The sequence below is a fragment of the Poromitra crassiceps genome (assembly GCF_964638095.1).
Source record: "Poromitra crassiceps genome assembly, chromosome: 28".
In the NCBI taxonomy this organism is placed as follows: Eukaryota; Metazoa; Chordata; class Actinopteri; order Beryciformes; family Melamphaidae; genus Poromitra; species Poromitra crassiceps.
In genome coordinates, this window is record NC_139651.1 from 19,580,618 (window position 1) to 19,603,764 (window position 23,147).

At 46.0% G+C, this 23,147-nt stretch overlaps 1 protein-coding gene across 1 annotated transcript; it reads right to left on the minus strand.

Annotated features, from left to right (window-relative positions):
• Positions 1-310: 310 nt before the first annotated feature.
• Positions 311-21,604, minus strand: tmem276b (transmembrane protein 276b; the record flags this gene model as incomplete). Its single annotated transcript, XM_083662329.1, has 4 exons — positions 311-558; positions 3,563-3,700; positions 6,301-6,414; positions 21,205-21,604. 4 exons carry the CDS (start codon positions 21,602-21,604, stop codon positions 311-313), a joined length of 900 nt encoding a protein of 299 aa, XP_083518455.1.
• Between the last annotated feature and the right edge of the window lie 1,543 nt (positions 21,605-23,147).

Sequence of the window (23,147 nt, forward strand, 5' to 3'; positions counted from 1 at the left end):
TGTTTGTGCTAAGAGAGCCATGCCCCACTTGCCCCAGTCATACAGTAGCTGTTATTCTTTGTGTTCCTTCAGGAACATAGGTCATAGGTCATAGGTCAGGAATAGGTCAATGAAGTTTTGTCATTACTTTGCTTCCTTCCGTCACAACTCAGGCACACTGAACACTGAAAGGGATGGCGATGTGAGAGACGGTGATTTAGACAAAGGTTGTTTTTAGAGTTAAACATCAAGGTTGGAGGGGGTGTGGCTTGTGCGTTCCGTGGGGTGCCGCCAATCACTCGATGATGATGACGGACGCCTCCGGGTCCGATCACACGGTTCCGTTCTCTTGCCTGGGCTTGTGGGCCGTTGTGCGAGTGGGCGTGCTCAGGGAGGGGGCCAAGGTGCAGAGGAAGCCGGCCAGCAAGGTGAGACCCAGCCCCCCCCAGGCACAAAACATGGACCAGCCATAGCCATGGCTGATGTCCTCGGGGAGGCCGTACATGTAGCGCGGGTAGCGGGACAACTCAAAGTTGATGCCGGCCACACACGTGCAGAGGGAGATGATGCAGCAAGTTCCTGTCGGCACAAGAGACAACTGGTCATTTCAATGTAGGATTCTTGCCGCTTAATTATTCAGTTCCAGGCCCGATACTGTACATGTTATGTCATTCCCCTGCAAGACATTCATGCACTCTCTCATGATGGGAACACAGCTAGCTAAATGCTAGCTAGATGCTAGCTAGATGTCTGTAGCTATGGCCAACTTAGAGAAATTGGACTTTTATGTTTGTTTGTGGATGTGGGCATGTGTATGTGTATGTGCAAGGGTGGAAGTAACTAATTACATTTACTCATGTTAATGTAATTGATTAACTTTTGTGCGAATGAGTACAGTCATAAGCAACAGAAACAGTTGTGGAGCCGTTCACAGTAAGAAGAGTAATCGTTAGGGTTGTGCTACAACCCAGGTTTTATGAGTGAAGAATGATAGTTCATACTCATGCCACTCAGCTGGCATCGGCAGCCCTGCTGAATACATTTTATTAGCCAAATTTAAATTTAAAACCACACAAGTCACGTCTTGATTGGCGCTCAGCCTATGATGCGCCTCCCGTGGCCGTAAATGGGTGTGACGCACCTGCCAGCATCATGTTATAGGATGAATCAGCATGTTTATAAAAATACGGATTGGCTATACTTCCGGGGTGCAAATGCCGTTGGTTTTAGACAGCAGTTTATGGTGAAACCATGCTCTCTTTGAACTCTAACTACTCCTTCTTACTTTAAGCTAGGCATTCCATTTCAACTTTAAACGAGTCACCACTTTTAGGACTCAATCTCCTTAATTCAGTTTTAATTTATCTTTTGTACTGTTTGAGAAATCGCAGTTTATGTTTTATACTTTTTTCGACATAATGGGACCCTATGAAGCAGGAACTTAGTGGGCTGTTCTTCTCCTAAATTCACACATTTTAAAAAGGAGACACTTCACACAACTTTAACACTACATACATAAATAATATATATGATATATATATATTATATAATATTATATATATACTAATATATTAATATTATACAGACACTTGAGCTACTTCTGGTTTCACACACACTTTCAAAATATAAGCGATGTGATATAGTTTTTGAGATATTATTGTTTGTTTGGCACACGCACAGAAATTAGTTTCTGCTGCAGTGGTACCCGGAAGCTTTTTTTTCTTCTTTTTATGTCACGCTGATTCACCCTATAGCATATTCAGCCCGCCACTATGCAGTGGACACCAAGGCTGAAATGGTAAGCACTCTTGTTCTTCACTCGTAGAACCTGGGTTGTAGCACAACCCCAACGTTTTACTCCATTTCAAACTCAAGTTCTTTCTCATGCTACGACGCAGACCACCTTCCTTGCTGGCCGTAAAGGGGGCCCCTGAGTGCAACCCTTCTGATCCTCTGCTTCCCTCACTGGGTGGACTGGACGCCACCTTTTCTAGAAGGGAGCACATCTCCCATTCCAGATTTATCTGGAACCCTCCAAATCCTCCAGGTGTGGAGGATAATTGACTTATCCTCCACACCTGGTACAATCACACCTCCACACCTGGTACAATCACACCACTGAAACATAGTGGATGACAAGCAAACTGAAAGACATAACCCTTTTTCGAGACATTGAGGACCGGGGGGGTGTTGGCTGGGGTTGCTTAGTGATTGTGTGGAGCGGTTTTTCACCCTGTTTTTTTGTTAAGAGCACAGAGGCCATGGAGGCCACAGTGGAGGCCACAGTGGAGGCCAGTCCTGGCCGGGCAAACCTCCATGTGCTTGGGTCCTTCCTGCACATTTTCAAGTGTCCAGGAGAAGTCCATAGCTTTTCTCAGCTGTGTAGGTCTCCATGGTGGCTTTGCCCTCCAGATCACGCTGGAGGCAATCCTGGTAGGCCTGCAGATGCTAAAAGCCTCTAGGTAGCATAACCATTAGCTTGACACTAACTAAACTAGTTAACTGAGAAAGCTGTTAAGCTAACTCAATAACTCGCAATTAGCTTTTTTATGCTAAAGCTGAGCATTGCTACTTTAACCAAGAAAGCTGTTAAGCTAACTTAATGATTTGAGGCTATTAGCTGCCGCCAATGCCTCTAACTGGCAAAGCAATTAGCTGATGCTAAAGCTGAGCGTTGCTAGTATAATCGAGAAAGTTGTTGAGCTAACTTGGTGATTTAGGCTATTAGCTGAGATTGAAGTTACCCGGGAAGCCAATAGGCTAGCTCCGTCACACTCGTAGCGTCCGTGAGGAAAGCAGTCGAGTGTGAATGTCGCAGAGTCCGATTCCAATAGCTGTAGCTACTGTAAGGAAGCGGAGAAGCTAGCTAGCTAGCGCCTGCAGACAATAGAGGGTTTCGCTGTCCATCTAATCTTCGCCCTCACCCTTACTGACACCATTTTCATCCTCGTCCTCGACCAAACAGAGGAAGGGGAGGGAAGTTGCACTCCATCCACCGCCTAGCAAGCTCAGGTAGAGCTTTGCTGCGGGAGGTTGCGAGAACCATTTACTACCATTCATTGTGCTAAGCTAATTAGCGGGAGGGCTCATATCATGTTGTCTTTTCTAAAAAGTCACTCATGCAGTAACTCTAACTCAGGAGTACATTTCAAACTAGCTACTTGTTTTTATTTACCTTTACTGAAGTCGATTTTGACAGCAGTATATTTACTTCCACAGAATATCAGCAAAGTAACAGTCGTTCTACTTGAGTCTGACATTCTACTGCTCTTTCCACCATCACTGTGTGTGTGTGTGTGTGTGTGTGTGTGTGTGTGTGTGTGTGTGTGTGTGTGTGTGTGTGTGTGTGTGTGTGTGTCACTCTCTTCTCACTCATGGAGAGAATTGAGTCCCAGTGCAATTGACTATTAACCCTACCATCTCACACATGTTAGCACACATGCTTACACATACAGTGTATATATACACACACACACACACACACACACACAGACACACACACACACACACACACACACACACACACACACACACACACACACACACACACAGCAAACATAGAGTAAGTATGATGTCACAGTACCTCCCATAAGGAAGAGTAGCCCAGCTACATACTGCATGAGGTCATGCTGCTGGCAGCATCCCAGCACTCCAATGACCCAGCCAAAAAGAATGATGGATACGGCCATGCCCACAAAGCCGGCCGTCATTCTTCTTAGATCTACACAGAGAGGTGAACATGTGAACTCACAAAGATCTACACAGAGAGGTGAACACGATCTACACAGAGAGGTGAACATGTGAACTCACAAAGATCTACACAGAGAGGTGAACATGTGAACTCACAAAGATCTACACAGAGAGGTGAACATGTTAACTCACAAATATCTACACAGAGAGGTGAACATGTTAACTCACAAAGATCTACACAGAGAGGTGAACCTGTTAACTCACAAAGATCTACACAGAGAGGTGAACATGTTAACTCACAAAGATCTACACAGAGAGGCGAACATGTTAACTCACAAAGATCTACACAGAGAGGTGAACATGTTAACTCACAAATATCTACACAGAGAGGTGAACATGTTAACTCACAAAGATCTACACAGAGAGGTGAACCTGTTAACTCACAAAGATCTACACAGAGAGGTGAACATGTTAACTCACAAAGATCTACACAGAGAGGCGAACATGTTAACTCACAAAGATCTACACAGAGAGGCGAACATGTTAACTCACAAAGATCTACACAGAGAGGTGAACCTGTTAACTCACAAAGATCTACACAGAGAGGTGAACCTGTTAACTCACAAAGATCTACACAGAGAGGTGAACATGTTAACTCACAAAGATCTACACAGAGAGGTGAACATGTTAACTCACAAAGATCTACACAGAGAGGTGAACATGTTAACTCACAAAGATCTACACAGAGAGGTGAACATGTTAACTCACAAAGATCTACACAGAGAGGTGAACATGTTAACTCACAAAGATCTACACAGAGAGGTGAACATGTTAACTTACAAAGATCTACACAGAGAGGTGAACATGTTAACTCACAAAGATCTACACAGAGAGGTGAACATGTTAACTCACACGTATTGAACACTGAAAATAGCCATAGACAGCTAAAGGCAGGGCCGCGGGAAGTGGGGGTACTGCAGGTGCTGCAGCACCCTCTGGTGTTTTGAATTGGAATTGCAATGTCAATTAAAAAAAAATGATTAAAATGTGTTTTATATGTTTTATACTGCGATATTTAGAGTTTAGTTGAAGACTATGAGCAAAGCAAAGAGGGTGGAGATGTTATTTTTGATGTTTGGTTAAAAATAATAAGATAATAAAATGCTGTCTGTTGTCGTGTAAAATGACCTAAAGGGAGAGCAGTGAGTGAGAAAAGGAGAAAATACTGAATAATGACATCACAACAGTATAATCCTAATGTTAATTTAAAATGAGATATTCCTCTAAATATGGCAAAAAAAACATCCAAACGTCCAAAAAACGTTAAAAAAAATCCCGCCCTTCCTTGCAGCATCCCTTACTTAAAAAGACTTCCAGCAGCCCTGGCTAAAGGCTAATATAACGAACAAAGGCAGCCACTGAAGAAGTCCCAATGGCCACACCCTCCTGTCTATGCCTATTCTGTTATACTATAGCCTACTATCCTGAAGCAACTTCTGAATAGGCTAAAAGAGAGGCAAAAATTGTACGGATGCTAGTTAAAGCTGGAGTGCGTCACTTTGATATATAAATGAATGCCTGTTACAAGCCAAACAAGTTGCCTGGCCGCCTAATTTCCAGTAACCCAGAGTCAGTCTGACGACTAAGGCCTTGGCCACACTGATCCGTCAGAAAATGGACAGAACGGATAGACAGATAGATTTATGTCCGTTGCATGTACAAGTAACCTACTTGTACAGCAGGTGGCGGTAAGCACCTTGAAGGTGTCAGCGACCCGCCTATAAACCGAGAGAAGAAGAAAGCTGGCGTCAGCTAGCTGTTAGCTCTGTGCGCTACGTTACTTATGTGGCAATAAAATGCCACCGAATGACCAGATTAGATGCTGAAATCAGAGGGTGACACTGACTATCACGTTGTACAACAGCGGGATGGTGTACACAGCATTAATTATAGCCTCCTTCACTGCCTCGGCCGCCATCTTTGAAAAGTTGAAACAAATCTCGGAACGCCTCCTCTCGAGACCTCGACTCTGATTGGCTAAACGGACAGTGACTATCTGACCATCCGACCATCCGATACGTCCATCCAGAAAAAGTTCATCCCTCTTCAACTTTCTGTCCATCAAAACGTATGCAAATCTTCTGGATACGTACGCTTCTGAGTACTCCACGGACAGTCGGACAGCTGTCATTGAAAATGAATGGAAGTGAACAGAGAAATGAACGCACACGGACAGACACCACGGATCAGTGTGGCCAAGGCCTAAGAAGACTCTGAGACAGACAGAGGATATTTCAAAGAGCAAAGGAAACGGTCAGGATCTCATTTTCCTGACACCACATGAATATAGCGCACGTACTCTCGCTGCCAGAACCGCCAGAAGGGGGAGACAAAGGCTCTGCACTACAAAAGTTACACACTCCAGCTTTAGCAAAGAACTACTATGAAAGCAGTGAGTGATCACTGATCAGTATACAAGTAGAGAGAGACCAATTGATAGACAGACAGACATACATACATACATACAGACAGACAGATATACATACTGTACATACATACATACAGACAGACAGACAGATATACATACTGTACATACAGACAGACTAAATAAAGATGGAGCACGAGACTTACGGAGTGCATGCCACTCATCCTGTCGTATGGTCTTGGTGATGTTGACGGGTAAATTGCGTGGCAGGATGGAGGAAGAGTAGTGATACTTGACTGGGGTGCATCTCTGGATGATTCCTAGTAAGGCAATGATAGAAAAAGCACAATTATGACAAGAAGAAAGTACTTTGTAGGCTAGAACCATGGCAACCAGGACTTCCAAGCCGGAGGTGCCGCTGCCAGGAATAGAACCCGGGTCTCCGTGTTGAAACGCAAGTGCTTTTACCTCTACAATACCTAGACGCCCATGTCTTTATGTTTTCATGAAAACTTTGTTTGAAGATGAGACAACACAATATACAATTCAATACAATTTCCAGATCTTTGGTGTCAAAGCCTCAACGTCACCAGTGTTTCCCATACATAAAGGAATTTGTGGCGCACCGCCACAAAAGGATTTTGACCGCCACAAAAAGATGTTGACAAAAAAAAAAATATATATATATACTGTATATATATATATATATATTTTTTTACAGTGCACCTGAACGCAACATGCAAGATACCCGCTGAATAAGTGTCCAAATGTTCATGTCATTCTGGCCAAACTTCTGTTATAGCATTTCAGTCTGGAATATGGAATATCTTTCAATAATCTATGATTTAGCTGCTAAATTGTCAAATACCGCCATCTGCTCGCTACCCAGGCACTTATGTATGTACTTAACCTAACTAACTTAACCTAACTAACTATCCGGTGTGCACAACATTGTCAGCCTAAACTCCAGCTGACACCCCAAAAACCTACAATCCGCTACAGAAAAATGTATATTGTTTGTTTATTAACTGGCCCCTCGCCTTCTATCATTTCATGAAAGTGGCCCCCGGGCAAAGCAAGTTGAGTATCCCTGACCTATAGGGAGAAATTTTGTTTGTCATTGTAAACCCACAGCACAGTAATGATGACATGTTCTTCATAGATCTAGCCTTTTAATTTTGCTCTTACGCTTTCTCAAAGTACACCAAATTCATGCATTTTACTTTAAAATGTTTTTAAAAAATCTCACGGGGGGGCATGCCCCCGCACCCCCCTAAGGGGGTCTGCGGTCCCCCACCACAAATACTCCAAATCCTGTGGGAAACACTGCATCACTCTGTGATTTTAGGGCTCTTTCACTCTGAGAGTGAAGCTCGTCTTCTTCTAGCCTTTAACGGCCTTTGGGAGCAATGCTACTGGAGTGTTTCTTCACCAGGGTGCTGATTAGAATCGTCCATGATTCCAACGTGTCTTGAATGCAACATATGGACACAACTTGCTAGCATTGCAAAGTCAGAAACTAACACCAGATTGCAGCTAGCAAGCAGGTTTTTGCATCAGTGGTAATAAAGTCTTCATCAAGTCCAACATCTGAAGCTAACAGCCAGAGGAGGTGGATTACATTCTGATTCTCTGATCACACCCAAAACAAAGATTTTTGGAAGTGTGGTTACAGATATCATACAGTCTTTTTAGTTAACATGACATCAGCACATCATAACTGAAGAATATCACCACTCTGGAACTCCCATCTGAATGTCTTGGTTTCATAATTTGGCAGGCCAAACGTCCCATTCCAAGTTGTCTTGAATGCAGTAGTGTCGTATCTCGCGAGGTAGACGGAAGCCAACAGTTTTGTTTGTTGGCTGTTCTTCACGAAATCACACATCTAAATCACAATCCAAATTGAAATGTTGCACATAATGCACAGGCTTCATACTCTGCCCCTTAACTCCCACAACAACGAGACATAGCTGGTCACTGAAACGGCCTGAATGAACACTGATGTGTATGCAAATACGTTTGTCATTCTAGAATATCAAAGCCGGGGCCAAGCGGAAAAGATACATTTCCCCAGTGGGCTCCGTTCGGGCATCACCACCCACAAACAGCATCACCACCCACCACAAACAGTTTGTCGAGAGGCAAAAACATGTCAAAGCAGCAGTTAACGCTGCCAGCTCAGAGAGTCGAACCCTTTATCAAACTAAAACTACAAAAATAAATAGTCCGATATAGAGGTTGACGCCAAGAAGCGCATTGGACTGTTGTGTCAGCAGACTCAGCAGCACCACCGGTGGAGCTCTCTCTTCTTGAATGTTACACCTCGATAACGGGGGAAGACCCTGGGGGGGGGAGGGGGGGCCAGGTGTGTGACCAGGGTGACTCGGGGATTTAGACACTGTGTGACCAGGGTGACTCGGGGATTTAGACACTGTGTGACCGGGTGACTCTGGGGATTTAGACACTGTGTGACCGGGTGACTCGGAGATTTAGACACTGTGTGACCGGGTGACTCTGGGGATTTAGACACTGTGTGACCGGGTGACTCTGGGGATTTAGACACTGTGTGACCGGGTGACTCGGGGGATTTAGACACTGTGTGACCGGGTGACTCGGGGGATTTAGACACTGTGTGACCGGGTGACTTGGGGGATTTAGACACTGTGTGACGGGGTGACTCGGAGATTTAGACACTGTGTGACCGGGTGACTCTGGGGATTTAGACACTGTGTGACCGGGTGACTCGGGGGATTTAGACACTGTGTGACCGGGTGACTCGGGGGATTTAGACACTGTGTGACCGGGTGACTTGGGGGATTTAGACACTGTGTGACGGGGTAACTCGGGGGATTTAGACACTGTGTGACCAGGTGACTCGGGGGATTTAGACACTGTGTGACGGGGTAACTCGGGGGATTTAGACACTGCGTGACCAGGTGACTCGGGGGATTTAGACACTGCGTGACCGGGTGACTCGGGGGATTTAGACACTGCGTGACCGGGTGACTCGGGGGATTTAGACACTGTGTGACCGGGTGACTTGGGGGATTTAGACACTGTGTGACCGGGTGACTCGGGGGATTTAGACACTGCGTGACCGGGTGACTCGGGGGATTTAGACACTGTGTGACCGGGTGACTCGGGGGATTTAGACACTGCGTGACCGGGTGACTTGGGGGATTTAGACACTGTGTGACCGGGTGACTTGGGGGATTTAGACACTGTGTGACCGGGTGACTCGGGGGATTTAGACACTGTGTGACCGGGTGACTCGGGGGATTTAGACACTGTGTGACCGGGTGACTCTGGGGATTTAGACACTGTGTGACCGGGTGACTCTGGGGATTTAGACACTGTGTGACCGGGTGACTCTGGGGATTTAGACACTGTGTGACCGGGTGACTCGGGGGATTTAGACACTGTGTGACCAGGTGACTCGGAGATTTAGACACTGTGTGACCGGGTGACTCTGGGGATTTAGACACTGTGTGACCAGGTGACTCTGGGGATTTAGACACTGTGTGACCGGGTGACTCGGGGGATTTAGACACTGTGTGACCGGGTGACTCTGGGGATTTAGACACTGTGTGACCAGGTGACTCGGGGGATTTAGACACTGTGTGACCAGGTGACTCGGGGGATTTAGACATTGTGTGACCGGGTGACTCGGGGGATTTAGACATTGTGTGACCGGGGTGAACAAGACGATTACTACACCAGCGTCTACAATGCGCCCCGTGCGTTATCATAACGCATCATTATTTATTACCTTCAGACATCCAGTCCAATTGTTGCCAAACACCTTGAATTTGTCGGATTTAATTGTGACAAATTTGGACAAACAACAAAGACGGTTCAGTTGTAGCCAAGAGGAGATATTCTACCTACAAGGACTGTTATTATTAGAGGGCTTTCTAAGTTGATTAACTGGAAATGAATCTGATCTGAGTGTAAAGGAAGTTTTTTGCTTTATTTGACCACTTTGTCGTCTCAGTGGCCGTTTCCCATTGTTTCCTAAATGTTTGTATCATGGGTCAGAGCTGACGTACAGGTGTGCAGACTGTGACGTACAGGTGTGCAGACTGTGACGTACAGGTGTGCAGACTGTGACGTACAGGTGTGCAGACTGTGACGTACAGGTGTGCAGACTGTGACGTACAGGTGTGCAGACTGTGACGTACAGGTGTGCAGACTGTGACGTACAGGTGTGCAGACTGTGACGTACAGGTGTGCAGACTGTGACGTACAGGTGTGCAGACTGTGACGTACAGGTGTGCAGACTGTGACGTACAGGTGTGCAGACTGTGACGCACAGGTGTGCAGACTGTGACGTACAGGTGTGCAGACTGTGACGTACAGGTGTGCAGACTGTGATGTACAGGTGTGCAGACTGTGATGCACAGGTGTGCAGACTGTGATGTACAGGTGTGCAGACTGTGATGTACAGGTGTGCAGACTGTGATGCACAGGTGTGCAGACTGTGACGTACAGGTGTGCAGACTGTGCTGACGTACAGGTGTGCAGACTGTGCTGATGCACAGGTGTGCAGACTGTGACGTACAGGTGTGCAGACTGTGCTGACGTACAGGTGTGCAGACTGTGACGTACAGGTGTGCAGACTGTGACGTACAGGTGTGCAGACTGTGACGTACAGGTGTGCAGACTGTGATGTACAGGTGTGCAGACTGTGCACATTCTTCCATCAAGTTTGTTTTTATCCACCTTATTTCTAGCTGCCATGATGCCTTATGGGTGCTTCTTCCGGTGTAAAATCCTCCCAGCCTTGTTGCTGACAGCTTGACACCCGTCTGTAATGTTTCAAAGCTGCAGGCGAACGGAGCAAATCACTAATCAGGTCCAGCTTGGCAAAAATCTCCTCGATAAATATCCAGAGTTGCTCAAAGAGCAACAGAAATAGCGGATGTGATAGATACAATTATTACATTCCCTCAAATAATCGTCAAACCAGTCTTATTTATTGTGACAAGCAACCCCCCCCCCCCCCCCCCTCCCTCCCAGCGTCGGAGTTTTAACGAGGAAATGGGCAAGCTGCAACAATCAAGTCAGGTTAAAACGGACCTTGTACCCATAATTATTTTTACAAACATTTTTACATTCAAAAATAAGGTGGATAGACACCATTTTTGCATGGGAAGTGGCATACGCCTCTTTCAGGCCCCGTTATGTTGCGCACACGAGACCCGGAGCCTATTTTTGCATCTTTTTCATCATGATGTTCAATTGTGAAAGTCCTGGTGAAAGTATGGTTATGACAGACAGACAAATAGTGCTCTCATGGTGACGTTCAAAAGTCATCGTTTCAATTAGGGGTGTGTCTGAGAATTGATCACCAAATGAACGGCGACTACATTTAAATTCCAGGCGACCCCAAGGCTGGGAACCAGTGACTTGAGAGCACATTTCCCAGGAGGCGGGGCCTCTCACACCAGGGTGCTCACACAGGTGTTCTGCATGTAGCCAAGTGGGGCTAATGGCCTCTTCTCCTGCCTGAAAACCTTAACCTCAATTTGGTTGGCCCTTCACACACACACGCGCACGCACGCACGCACGCACACACACCAGCAAAAAACACAGATGGAAAATGTTATCCCTATGTCTCACCCTCCCCCCGCTGGGTTGGGGAGACAAAAGTCCCTTCTGAAACAGTGGCTTGTCTTCTGTTTCAAATGTGCAAGTTTGCAGTTTCTTTATAGGCTACATCAAATAAATATTTGATTATGATGATGATTATGATCAAAATGGTCATAATAACACCTCTGGCACAGCCGGGCAAGCAAGACATTCATAGTATTCCCATGATGTCACAAACATGTTTCCTACCAATATGGCGCTACAATACACACAGCCCATTGGCTGTGTCACTTGATTGTAATCACCTGTTAATTGATCACAATCACCTGTTTTGCTCGCACCTGTGTTTATTCTGCCTTTCCGACACAAAATGGCCCCCGTGAAAATTGTCTATCGAGAAGGTTTTGATCACAATCAATCAGTATGATGGACAAAGATGGATCAACAGAGTTCTGCTCTAACTGTGAATGTTTACACCTTAGCTGCAACGACTCCTCTAATCATCTTCCCACATTCCAAAAGAACTGCTCCATCTACTCTGTTTACCTAACATGTTTGTACTGTAGGTGTTTACTACTGGAGATAGACCCCCGTGTCTTCTCTATCTAAAGAAGGGTTTTTAAAAGATATAAGTAGAGAGGGCAGTTAATTCACCTACAGTGTAGCACTGTATGTTTTATTCATTAGAGCGTTGGGGGAGTCGAGAGGGATACTGAGACATAGGAGACAAAGTGTGGGATTAAATCAGGGTCATACAGGGTCTTTAAATCAGGGTTATGTATCAACCCTCCCACTGGAACCCCTGCCCCCATTTCAACACGTCCCTACTGGATTTGGACTACAAACTACACTAACCTACAACCCTTCACTGGCTGTCCCACAACCCATCACACCCCCTCCCCTCCCACCCAGCCTGTTATTGCTGTATGTCCCACACGTCTCTCTGAGGCCATTTACACCTGGCGCTAACATGCGTTTTCTGTGATCAGATTGCAATCAGATTGTGTTTTATCACTTGAAATGCCAGGTGTAAACACCCCCAAAACGCATTGAAGAAGGATTGCAATCTGATCGGCCAAACCGGAGGTGGTCAGGGATGCATTGTGTACACATTGAACTCAAGTGTAAATGCAATGTGTCCTCTCAATCTGGATACAGCAACTTTATGCGGATTGAGAGGACAACCATTTCTGCAATCTGATTGCAATCAGATTGCAGAAAATGCATGTTAACGCCAGGTGTAAATGGAATCAGGCTGAAGTGATCAAATACAATCTGATTGCAATCAGATTGCAGAAACCACATACATGTTAACGCCAGGTATAAATGGCCTCTCTCATGTCTTGTTTGTTGCTGTGTGGTGACGACAAGTCCCTCTCATTTGGTAACACTTTGTAGTACAGCTTCTCACTTTTTTTTATCAGCTGATTTTCTTCTTCTTTCTTATCAAATGTATTGGGATACTGCTGTCTTTGTTACATGCACTTTGAATCCACTTGACACTTTTTTCTTTTTTTTGCACTTATCAATGTCAACACGTGTGTTTTCAGGTTTGTGCGCATAACATTTCCTGAAAATGTAAAATTGAATGTACACAAATTATTTGAAATGTGTGAGTGCATAAAAACAAGATAACATTTGTGAATGTGTGTGACTGGGTTTGTATGTGTTCATCTGTGAGTGGGTGAAGAAGAAACAAAACTCTTACTTTCCACTGCCATCTGTACCCTGTACTACTACTGTACTGTACTACTGTACTACTGTACTACTGTAGTACAGGCTACTGAACAAAGCAGATACTCAGATTAACATCTTATGTGACTAAACGGGCTGAATGGGGAAACATTTCTATGACATTCTTTCTAGCTGAGCTGTCTGCCCAAGAGGATCGCCTGAGCAAGCCTTCACAACCACACCCAGGTTAACTGTCTGCCCAAGAGGATCGCCTGAGCAAGCCTTCACAACCACACCCAGGTTAACTGTCTGCCCAAGAGGATCGCCTGAGCAAGCCTTCACAACCACACCCAGGTTAACTGTCTGCCCAAGAGGATCGCCTGAGCAAGCCTTCACAACCACACCCAGGTTAACTGTCTGCCCAAGAGGATCACCTGAGCAAGCCTTCACAACCACACCCAGGTTAACTGTCTGCCCAAGAGGATCACCTGAGCAAGCCTTCACAACCACACCCAGGTTAACTGTCTGCCCAAGAGGATCGCCTGAGCAAGCCTTCACAACCACACCCAGGTTAACGCTCTGCCCAAGAGGATCGCCTGAGCAAGCCTTCACAACCACACCCAGGTTAACTGTCTGCCCAAGAGGATCACCTGAGCAAGCCTTCACAACCACACCCAGGTTAACTGTCTGCCCAAGAGGATCACCTGAGCAAGCCTTCACAACCACACCCAGGTTAACTGTCTGCCCAAGAGGATCGCCTGAGCAAGCCTTCACAACCACACCCAGGTTAACGCTCTGCCCAAGAGGATCGCCTGAGCAAGCCTTCACAACCACACCCAGGTTAACTGTCTGCCCAAGAGGATCGCCTGAGCAAGCCTTCACAACCACACCCAGGTTAACTGTCTGCCCAAGAGGATCGCCTGAGCAAGCCTTCACAACCACACCCAGGTTAACGCTCTGCCCAAGAGGATCACCTGAACAAGCCTTCACAACCACACCCAGGTTAACTGTCTGCCCAAGAGGATCACCTGAACAAGCCTTCACAACCACACCCAGGTTAACTGTCTGCCCAAGAGGATCGCCTGAGCAAGCCTTCACAACCACACCCAGGTTAACTGTCTGCCCAAGAGGATCACCTGAGCAAGCCTTCACAACCACACCCAGGTTAACTGTCTGCCCAAGAGGATCACCTGAGCAAGCCTTCACAACCACACCCAGGTTAACTGTCTGCCCAAGAGGATCACCTGAGCAAGCCTTCACAACCACACCCAGGTTAACTGTCTGCCCAAGAGGATCACCTGAGCAAGCCTTCACAACCACACCCAGGTTAACTGTCTGCCCAAGAGGATCACCTGAGCAAGCCTTCACAACCACACCCAGGTTAACTGTCTGCCCAAGAGGATCACCTGAGCAAGCCTTCACAACCACACCCAGGTTAACTGTCTGCCCAAGAGGATCGCCTGAGCAAGCCTTCACAACCACACCCAGGTTAACTGTCTGCCCAAGAGGATCGCCTGAGCAAGCCTTCACAACCACACCCAGGTTAACTGTCTGCCCAAGAGGATCACCTGAACAAGCCTTCACAACCACACCCAGGTTAACTGTCTGCCCAAGAGGATCGCCTGAACAAGCCTTCACAACCACACCCAGGTTAACTGTCTGCCCAAGAGGATCGCCTGAGCAAGCCTTCACAACCACACCCAGGTTAACTGTCTGCCCAAGAGGATCGCCTGAGCAAGCCTTCACAACCACACCCAGGTTAACTGTCTGCCCAAGAGGATCACCTGAACAAGCCTTCACAACCACACCCAGGTTAACTGTCTGCCCAAGAGGATCGCCTGAACAAGCCTTCACAACCACACCCAGGTTAACTGTCTGCCCAAGAGGATCGCCTGAGCAAGCCTTCACAACCACACCCAGGTTAACTGTCTGCCCAAGAGGATCACCTGAACAAGCCTTCACAACCACACCCAGGTTAACTGTCTGCCCAAGAGGATCACCTGAGCAAGCCTTCACAACCACACCCAGGTTAACTGTCTGCCCAAGAGGATCGCCTGAGCAAGCCTTCACAACCACACCCAGGTTAACTGTCTGCCCAAGAGGATCGCCTGAGCAAGCCTTCACAACCACACCCAGGTTAACTGTCTGCCCAAGAGGATCACCTGAACAAGCCTTCACAACCACACCCAGGTTAACTGTCTGCCCAAGAGGATCACCTGAACAAGCCTTCACAACCACACCCAGGTTAACGGCACGCCGTGTCAGAATGGTGAAAACTGCAGCTGCAAACCCATAGCTCCACTACAAAAATATGCATCTGTAGAAAACGACAGCAATGCTCTCTCAACCTGACACAGGTAACTGATCAACAACATCTCCTCAGCAAGTCTGATGCAAAGATCACATCTTAGCTGTATCTTACAGAGGAAGATGACAAACTGTGCTAAGCACATTTGATCAATTACAATTGTCAGTTACAGGTCTTTCGCCCCTAGCTATAGACCTTATTCGCTAACCCTGGCGGCAACATATTGTTGACATACCGTCCTGCGCGCACACAGCGCTGCAGCTGACAACTAGTAACAGCCTTATTGTCGTTTCTGTTCCATTACAAAATAGCGATGGTAATGACAGCAATAAAAACCCCACAGTTGTTGTTTGTATGCTGCCGTTAATGCCTGTAGCCTAATAATAAACAAAAGAAAAAATGAGGTGAACAGACTTTGCTGTGAGGAGCTGTCAGAAAGTTTCACCTGTCTCTCCTAACTATCCACACATCTCTCCTGTGCTGCTGACGTATCCTCCGTCTCGCTCCCTTCACGTCTGTGGACGGTAGAGATAGAAACAAACCATGGGGACTTTATTGCTGTCATTACTACAGCCATGTGTAACGCAGGTCACCATCCGAACACAATTGGAACGATACAGGTAACGCTAACAGCAGCTAGCTTCCTATAAACGCTGCTCCACATAGGCTGTCACTTGAGAGCTGCAGCGCTATGTCAACAATATGGCGGCAGTGGGCGTGCCCGTACATGAGTGACATCAATGGAATAAGGTCTATAGCCTACAGCACTGGTTCCCAAAGTGGGGTTCCTTGAGGAGGATCCAGGGGTCCCCAGAAAAAAATGTAATCATTTATTTGGACTATGATTCCATCCAATAACACAATGACAGAATGTATGACTTTTGGTCATGGGTTTCATACACTTTCTGTAATAAAACTAAATAAATATATAATAAATAAATAAATAAATAAATAAATAAATAAATAAATCTAAAAGCAAAAACCATATCAGATGGGGGACCCTGGGACAAAATCTTATCAATAGGGGGCCGTGGTCTAAATGTGTCAGTTTAGGGGTCCGTAGTCTAAATGTGTGTCAGTTTAGGGGTCTGTGGTCTAAATGTGTGTCAGTTTAGGGGTCCGTAGTCTAAATGTGTGTCAGTTTAGGGGTCAGTGGTCTAAATGTGTGTCAGTTTAGGGGTCCATGGTCTAAATGTGTGTCAGTTTAGGGGTCCGTGGTCTAAATGTGTGTCAGTTTAGCGGTCCGTAGTCTAAATGTGTGTCAGTTTAGCGGTCTGTGGTCTAAATGTGTGTCAGTTTAGGGGTCCATGGTCTAAATGTGTGTCAGTTTAGAGGTCCTCGACGTGAAAACGTTTGAGAACTACTAACAGTTGCTTTTAAGTAGCAAATCCCACATCCATGACATCATCCATGACATCATCTGTACCAGAAGTACACAAATACATACAATTCAAAAGGGAGATTTGAGCCACTAGAGCAGGGCTTCTCAAAGTGCGGCCCATGGGCCAATTGCGGCCCTTCCTATCATGGTAACATCAAACTAGATTCAGAGTAGTCTGGACCATCAAACTAGATTCAGAGCAGTCTGGACCATCAAACTAGATTCAGAGCAGTCTGGACCATCAAACTAGATTCAGCGCAGTCTGGACCATCAAACTAGATTCAGAGCAGTCTGGACCATCAAACTAGATTCAGAGCAGTCTGGACCATCAAACTAGATTCAGAGCAGTCTGGACCATCAAACTAGATTCAGAGCAGTCTGGACCATCAAACTAGATTCAGAGCAGTCTGGACCATCAAACTAGATTCAGAGCAGTCTGGAACATCTAACTAGATTCAGAGCAGTCTGGACCATCGAACTAGATTCAGAGCAGTCTGGACCATCTAACTAGATTCAGAGCAGTCTGGACCATCAAACTAGATTCAGAGCAGTCTGGACCATCAAACTAGATTCAGAGCAGTCTGGAACATCTAACTAGATTCAGAGCAGTCTGGACCATCGAACTAGATTCAGAGCAGTCTGGACCATCTAACTAGATTCAGAGCAGTCTGGACCATCAAACTAGATTCAGAGCAGTCTGGACCATCTAACTAGATTCAGAGCAGTCTGGACCATCAAACTAGATTCAGAGCAGTCTGGACCATCAAACTAGATTCAGAGCAGTCTGGACCATCTAACTAGATTCAGAGCAGTCTGGACCATCAAACTAGATTCAGAGCAGTCTGGACCATCAAACTAGATTCAGAGCAGTCTGGAACATCAAACTAGATTCAGAGCAGTCTGGACCATCTAACTAGATTCAGAGCAGTCTGGACCATCAAACTAGATTCAGAGCAGTCTGGACCATCAAACTAGATTCAGAGCAGTCTGGACCATCTAACTAGATTCAGAGCAGTCTGGACCATCTAACTAGATTCAGAGCAGTCTGGGGCCAAAACAAACTTGGCATTTGGTCATCCAGGAAAAAGTGGAAATGGTAGTTAGTTGCACATGTGGCAGATAGCGAAACGGTCTGTGGTCCAAAAAACAGTTCCGCTCTTAAGACAGGTAAGACATAGTAAAGAGATGTGATGCGAGTTTTTGACTGTAGCTATGTAGCTAATACACAACAATCAAAAGAGACAAGAAAACAAATAACACAATAGGATGATAACACTGCAGCACAAAACAGAAGCAAATTGCTGGATAGAGGCGGTGAGATCTGCTGGATCTGGAGGATCTCAGACTGGAAGACTAATTGTGTCAGTTACAGGTTCCAGGCTCTTCTCCTTTGAGAGACAGCCTGGTGATGTGAGGTTCATTTCATAGAGTTTGGACATTTCAGCAGCATGAATACACAATAATTTAAGGTGGAAGGCCTAGAAACCATCCAAAAGAACATTCAGGGTGGTGATCGACTGAAATTGTTATTGCAGAGAGAAACTTTCTATATACACCAAATGCAGGCCACAGTATATCCAGGACTGAAAATTGATTTCAGTCCTTTTTTGTAGTTGTTCTGATATTGGTATGTTGCTTGTATTGCTGCAGATGGATATTATGTTTTCTGTCTTGTCTGAAGATCCATTTTTTGTTTGTTTTCCATATTTCTCTGCATTGTTTGGTTTTCTGCTATACATATTGTAGAGCCATCTAGTGGGTGCTTTTTGTATCTTTACCTGTGAGTTCACTGGCTTTCTGCTCAGGTGTTTTGCAATCATCTCATGCTAAATAGGGGAAACCTTGTGCTGGTGGCCATACCCTGAAGAAGGCTGTTTGTGCCGCTACGCGTGGGTCATGTCCCAGCTCTTTTAACATGCACTAGCTATGTTTTTAAACCTTTCTTAGTGATTGAGTGAACCATCGTCGTCATCGTCATCATCATGATCATGTGATCCCTTCAACTTATGGAAATGAGCTTGAGTTTCTAGCAGTGTAGAACAGCAGTTAGAACCATTAGAGCTTGAGTTTCTAGCAGTGTAGAACAGCAGTTAGAACCATTATAGCTCTGAGAATGATTCGCGTTTTTGGAGCCATTAGTTGAGAAATGTTGCCACATCTCACCAGAGTTACAGTGATCTTTCATTTTGAATCTTATATCACTGAAATATGTACCAGCTAACATGGTTGACATTTCATTGAATGTTACTCATGCAAATTGGGCTTCAGTGTGATGGCTCTAGTAACGGCTCTGGAATGCTAGAGCTAAGAGCTAAAAAGCTGCAATAGGTTTAGCATTTTTCCAATTGATCTGTATCTTCAAAACTACAGGTATGAGTCCTTATCTCCCTGGGCTGTGGAAAGCCAGTGTGCACACCAGTTCATCTGTGAAAACAGCATTAAGATTAGATCTGTAATTGCAGAGATATGGATGACTGAACATTTTAAATGCTTTCCAATGTCAGCGTTATCATTCAACTTAATTATCAAAACCTATTTATAAATAAGCTTCAGAATACAGTTGAAACATCATCCAAGTAGCCGAGTATAGGCTTAGAATAGTAAGTTCATAGAGTATGTACTCAAGATTCAAGATCAACAGAAGATTCAAGAAGTAATATGCACGTACATGTCCACAGACGTCCATTGTATTTTTAACTCACATTCTAATCTAGCATCTCTATTCTAATTGCTTGGAGTTTAATATGGTGAGCTTCTCAGGGGTGTGAGGGCTATACGAGAGATCAGTGTTGGTAAACAAAAATGGCAGCTTATAACGGGACCCTATGGAGGCAGTCTTGAGTGTCTCGCGCTAGCAGGCTGTGCTTTTTACTAGATTCACGTCATTTTAAAAACTGTTCACACAACTTTAACACGATATACATACATTATACATCAGGCCCTTGAGCTACTTCTGCTCTCACCCAGAAGCGATGTGATGTATATTTTTTGAGATATTAACGTTTGTTTGGCACAACTCATACTAGTTAACTGCTACTGTTCTGCATGCCATATCCGGGTTCATGTCGTCACGCTGATTCGTCCTATAACACTAGCCGTAAACTACACATTGTAGTCATGTCACCATATGTGAGTAGCCTATCAACACGGGAATGAGAGGTACAGTACACTTTATAGTTTATACTAGATAATGAAAGATTATACATGGCATGTGGGTTTAATACAAGATGGTTTACAGGCCTACACAGTTGTTCTGATCTCTGTACATTTGTACAGATGTGTATTTTAATATTGCAATCAGATATTGGGGTCTCACAGGTCAAACTGAGCACTTAATAATACTTAAACAACAGCTCACAGGTGATAAAGTGTGTAGGCTCCAAAGACGAAGTTGTGATATAGACAGGACTTAAACTTTTGTTTTTTTGATGAACCATTATATACTGTACGCAGTGGCACACACTGCTGTTGAAAGTGATGATAACATTCTTTGTAATATAGAATTTGGGGTATATTGAGGTATACTGGGGAATATTATAATCTGCTTCTGTCAAAGAACAGCTGTATTCAGAACAGCCGTTCATGTCACCTCTAGTTGGACACAGTGAGCCGTCCAGGAGGCTGCCATCTTTTTGCATGTGGTCCATTGAGACCCGGGTTATTCATGGACCCGGGCACATTGTATGGAGCTAAGCTTCAGCATGGCTTGTTGTGGTGCACAGTGTTTCTCCCCTGCAGCGTCACATTCCAACCGACATCCGGATATTTATCAATAATTCAGCTGTTGCACTGTCAGTTTCCTTATTATGATCTAGCCTACTGTGCAATTAACCTTAATAAGCAGAGCAGCTGACACTGACTGCTCCCTGCCACTCTCCTCAGCAACAGAAGGCTCCCGCAGCCTCAGCACCTTGGACAGCGACATTCACCCGAAAACAACGAGCCAACAGCCCGCCTATGCCAGTGACATTCTCATCTAGTTTACAACCCAAAAAGGTATCAAACAAACAGACAAACAAACATGACACAGCAGGAGGAGACAGCGTTCCTGTGGACCAACCGCTTGTTTCCAAAACATCTAGCATGAAGCTAGGTATGAGCTCATCGTGTGAGCATCCCGGCCTGACAGACAGGCTTCAGATGGCTTTTTACCTTTGTAAATAAGGTCCTCGGTTTCCAAGTCGAATCCTTCCCGGTGACACTTTCTCCAAAGCCCGGAGATGGTCGAGTTAAACTGGCGGCTGCAGTGAGACTCCATGGCCGATGCTGCGGCCAGAAAGTGCCGTTTCCCCCTGATGAGAGCGCCAACAGCTGGGCCGTTACCTTGCCTCTCCACGCTCTTTATTGGAGGCATCTGGAGGGGGAGGTTGTGGTTTGAGATGTAGATGTACCCCGGGTCGTTTCGCTTGTTGGCATAGTTTTTACACCTCTCTCGATGTCTCCTCGCGTCGGTCTCGTACCAGTAGTCGGTGCAGATCGCCATGGCGAGTAGCCCTAACGCACAGAACGCCAGGAAGAGCCCTGTGCTGGTTAATATTTTCATAGCGGCCATCTTCCCCACACTCGATGGAGACCGAGAGCCCAAACAGTCGCAAGAAGGTTCCTCCGTGGCCGTGCTGCTGGTACCCCGTGAAATCAATCACGACGGTACTCACAGCCTCACGCAGTCCGGGGACACCGAGCGCATCTTGCAAGGCCACTTTGGTCTGGACTCGATGCTGCGGTCTATTCTCTATTGTTGTGGTGCCCAGTGAATGCTATGTTGTTCCCACCATCTGTTATGATACAGGAGGAGGAGAGGAGAGGGGATGGATGGCTACCAACGCTGTGAGCAGGCGGGGAGGGGAGGGGAGGGGAGGGGAGGGGAGGGGAGGGGAGGGGAGGGGAGGGGAGGGGAGGGGGGAGTGGTGTAGTTGCGCGCTCTCTCCTCCAGGTTATTTGCGGGATGGGGAGCAAGATAGAAACGTGCTGTTATAGGGGAGTGGTCATTTGAGGCTTTTATCAAACGGCTGTAACACACCAATGTAATGACAAGATCATTCATTAATATCATTTTTTAACCAATAAATAATAGGCCTAACAAAAACAACAACAACAACAACAACTAGATTATGCTACATTTCCTAACGAAAATGTAGACTAATTGTGCTTGCTGTGCTCAATCAGAGTAATTTTTTAGGCCAGAGTAGAAGAGTACTCTATAGACGGTTTTCACCAGCTGCAACCCCACAGCACTTCCTTTTTCTCAGCTTCTTCTTCTGTGTTTTATGGCGGTTGGCATCCTTAAATATTGGTGTAATAGTGGCGACGCCCTTCGAAGCTTACCCCTTTACCCCCCCCCCCCCCCCTTATGGGCGGACCTGTCCACTACACAACACTGTATTTACATAGGCTACCTTACATATTTGCGGGAATGAGAGGGATCTCACACTTGTACTGATGTCCAGCATGACTGGTGACGAGGGAAACATGAGTTTGCAGCAGAGGGGCACTTAGCCTGGGTGGTGGCAGCCTGGAGGTTGGGGTGGCTGGCCTGGGTGTCTGTGCCCAGCGGGGTGGTGCCGCTGGCGGCGCTCTCCTCCTCTCCTCTCCCCTTCTCCTCTCCCCCCCTCTCCCTCTCCCTCTCCCTCTCCCTCTCCCTCTCCCTCTCCCTCTCCCTCTCCCCTCCCCTTCTCCTCTCCTCTCCTCTCCTCTCCTCTCCTCTCCTCTCCTCTCCTCTCCTCTCCTCTCCTCTCCTCTCCTCTCCTCTCCTCTCCCCCTCTCCTCTGGTTCCCCCACCCACCCCGGTCGCCTTTTATACACGTCCCCAAACGGCGCAGGACAACGTGATTGGCTGGCTCAGATTTGAACAGATCTGAGCCAGCCAATCGCGTTATCCTGTGATGACGTAATGTCCTGTGCACCATGACCGGATGGACCATATATGGACTTCCTCCCCCGGACTGGCTCGGGTTACTCTGCAGAAACTACAGTAACAAAATCACAAATTGCTCTGTTTTTGGAGCTCTGCATGTCTGTGTTTGTCTAGTTAATGTTAGCTAACGGCTAACATTCGCTAGTTAGCCAACCAACCAGCAGCTAACATTAGCTAGCTA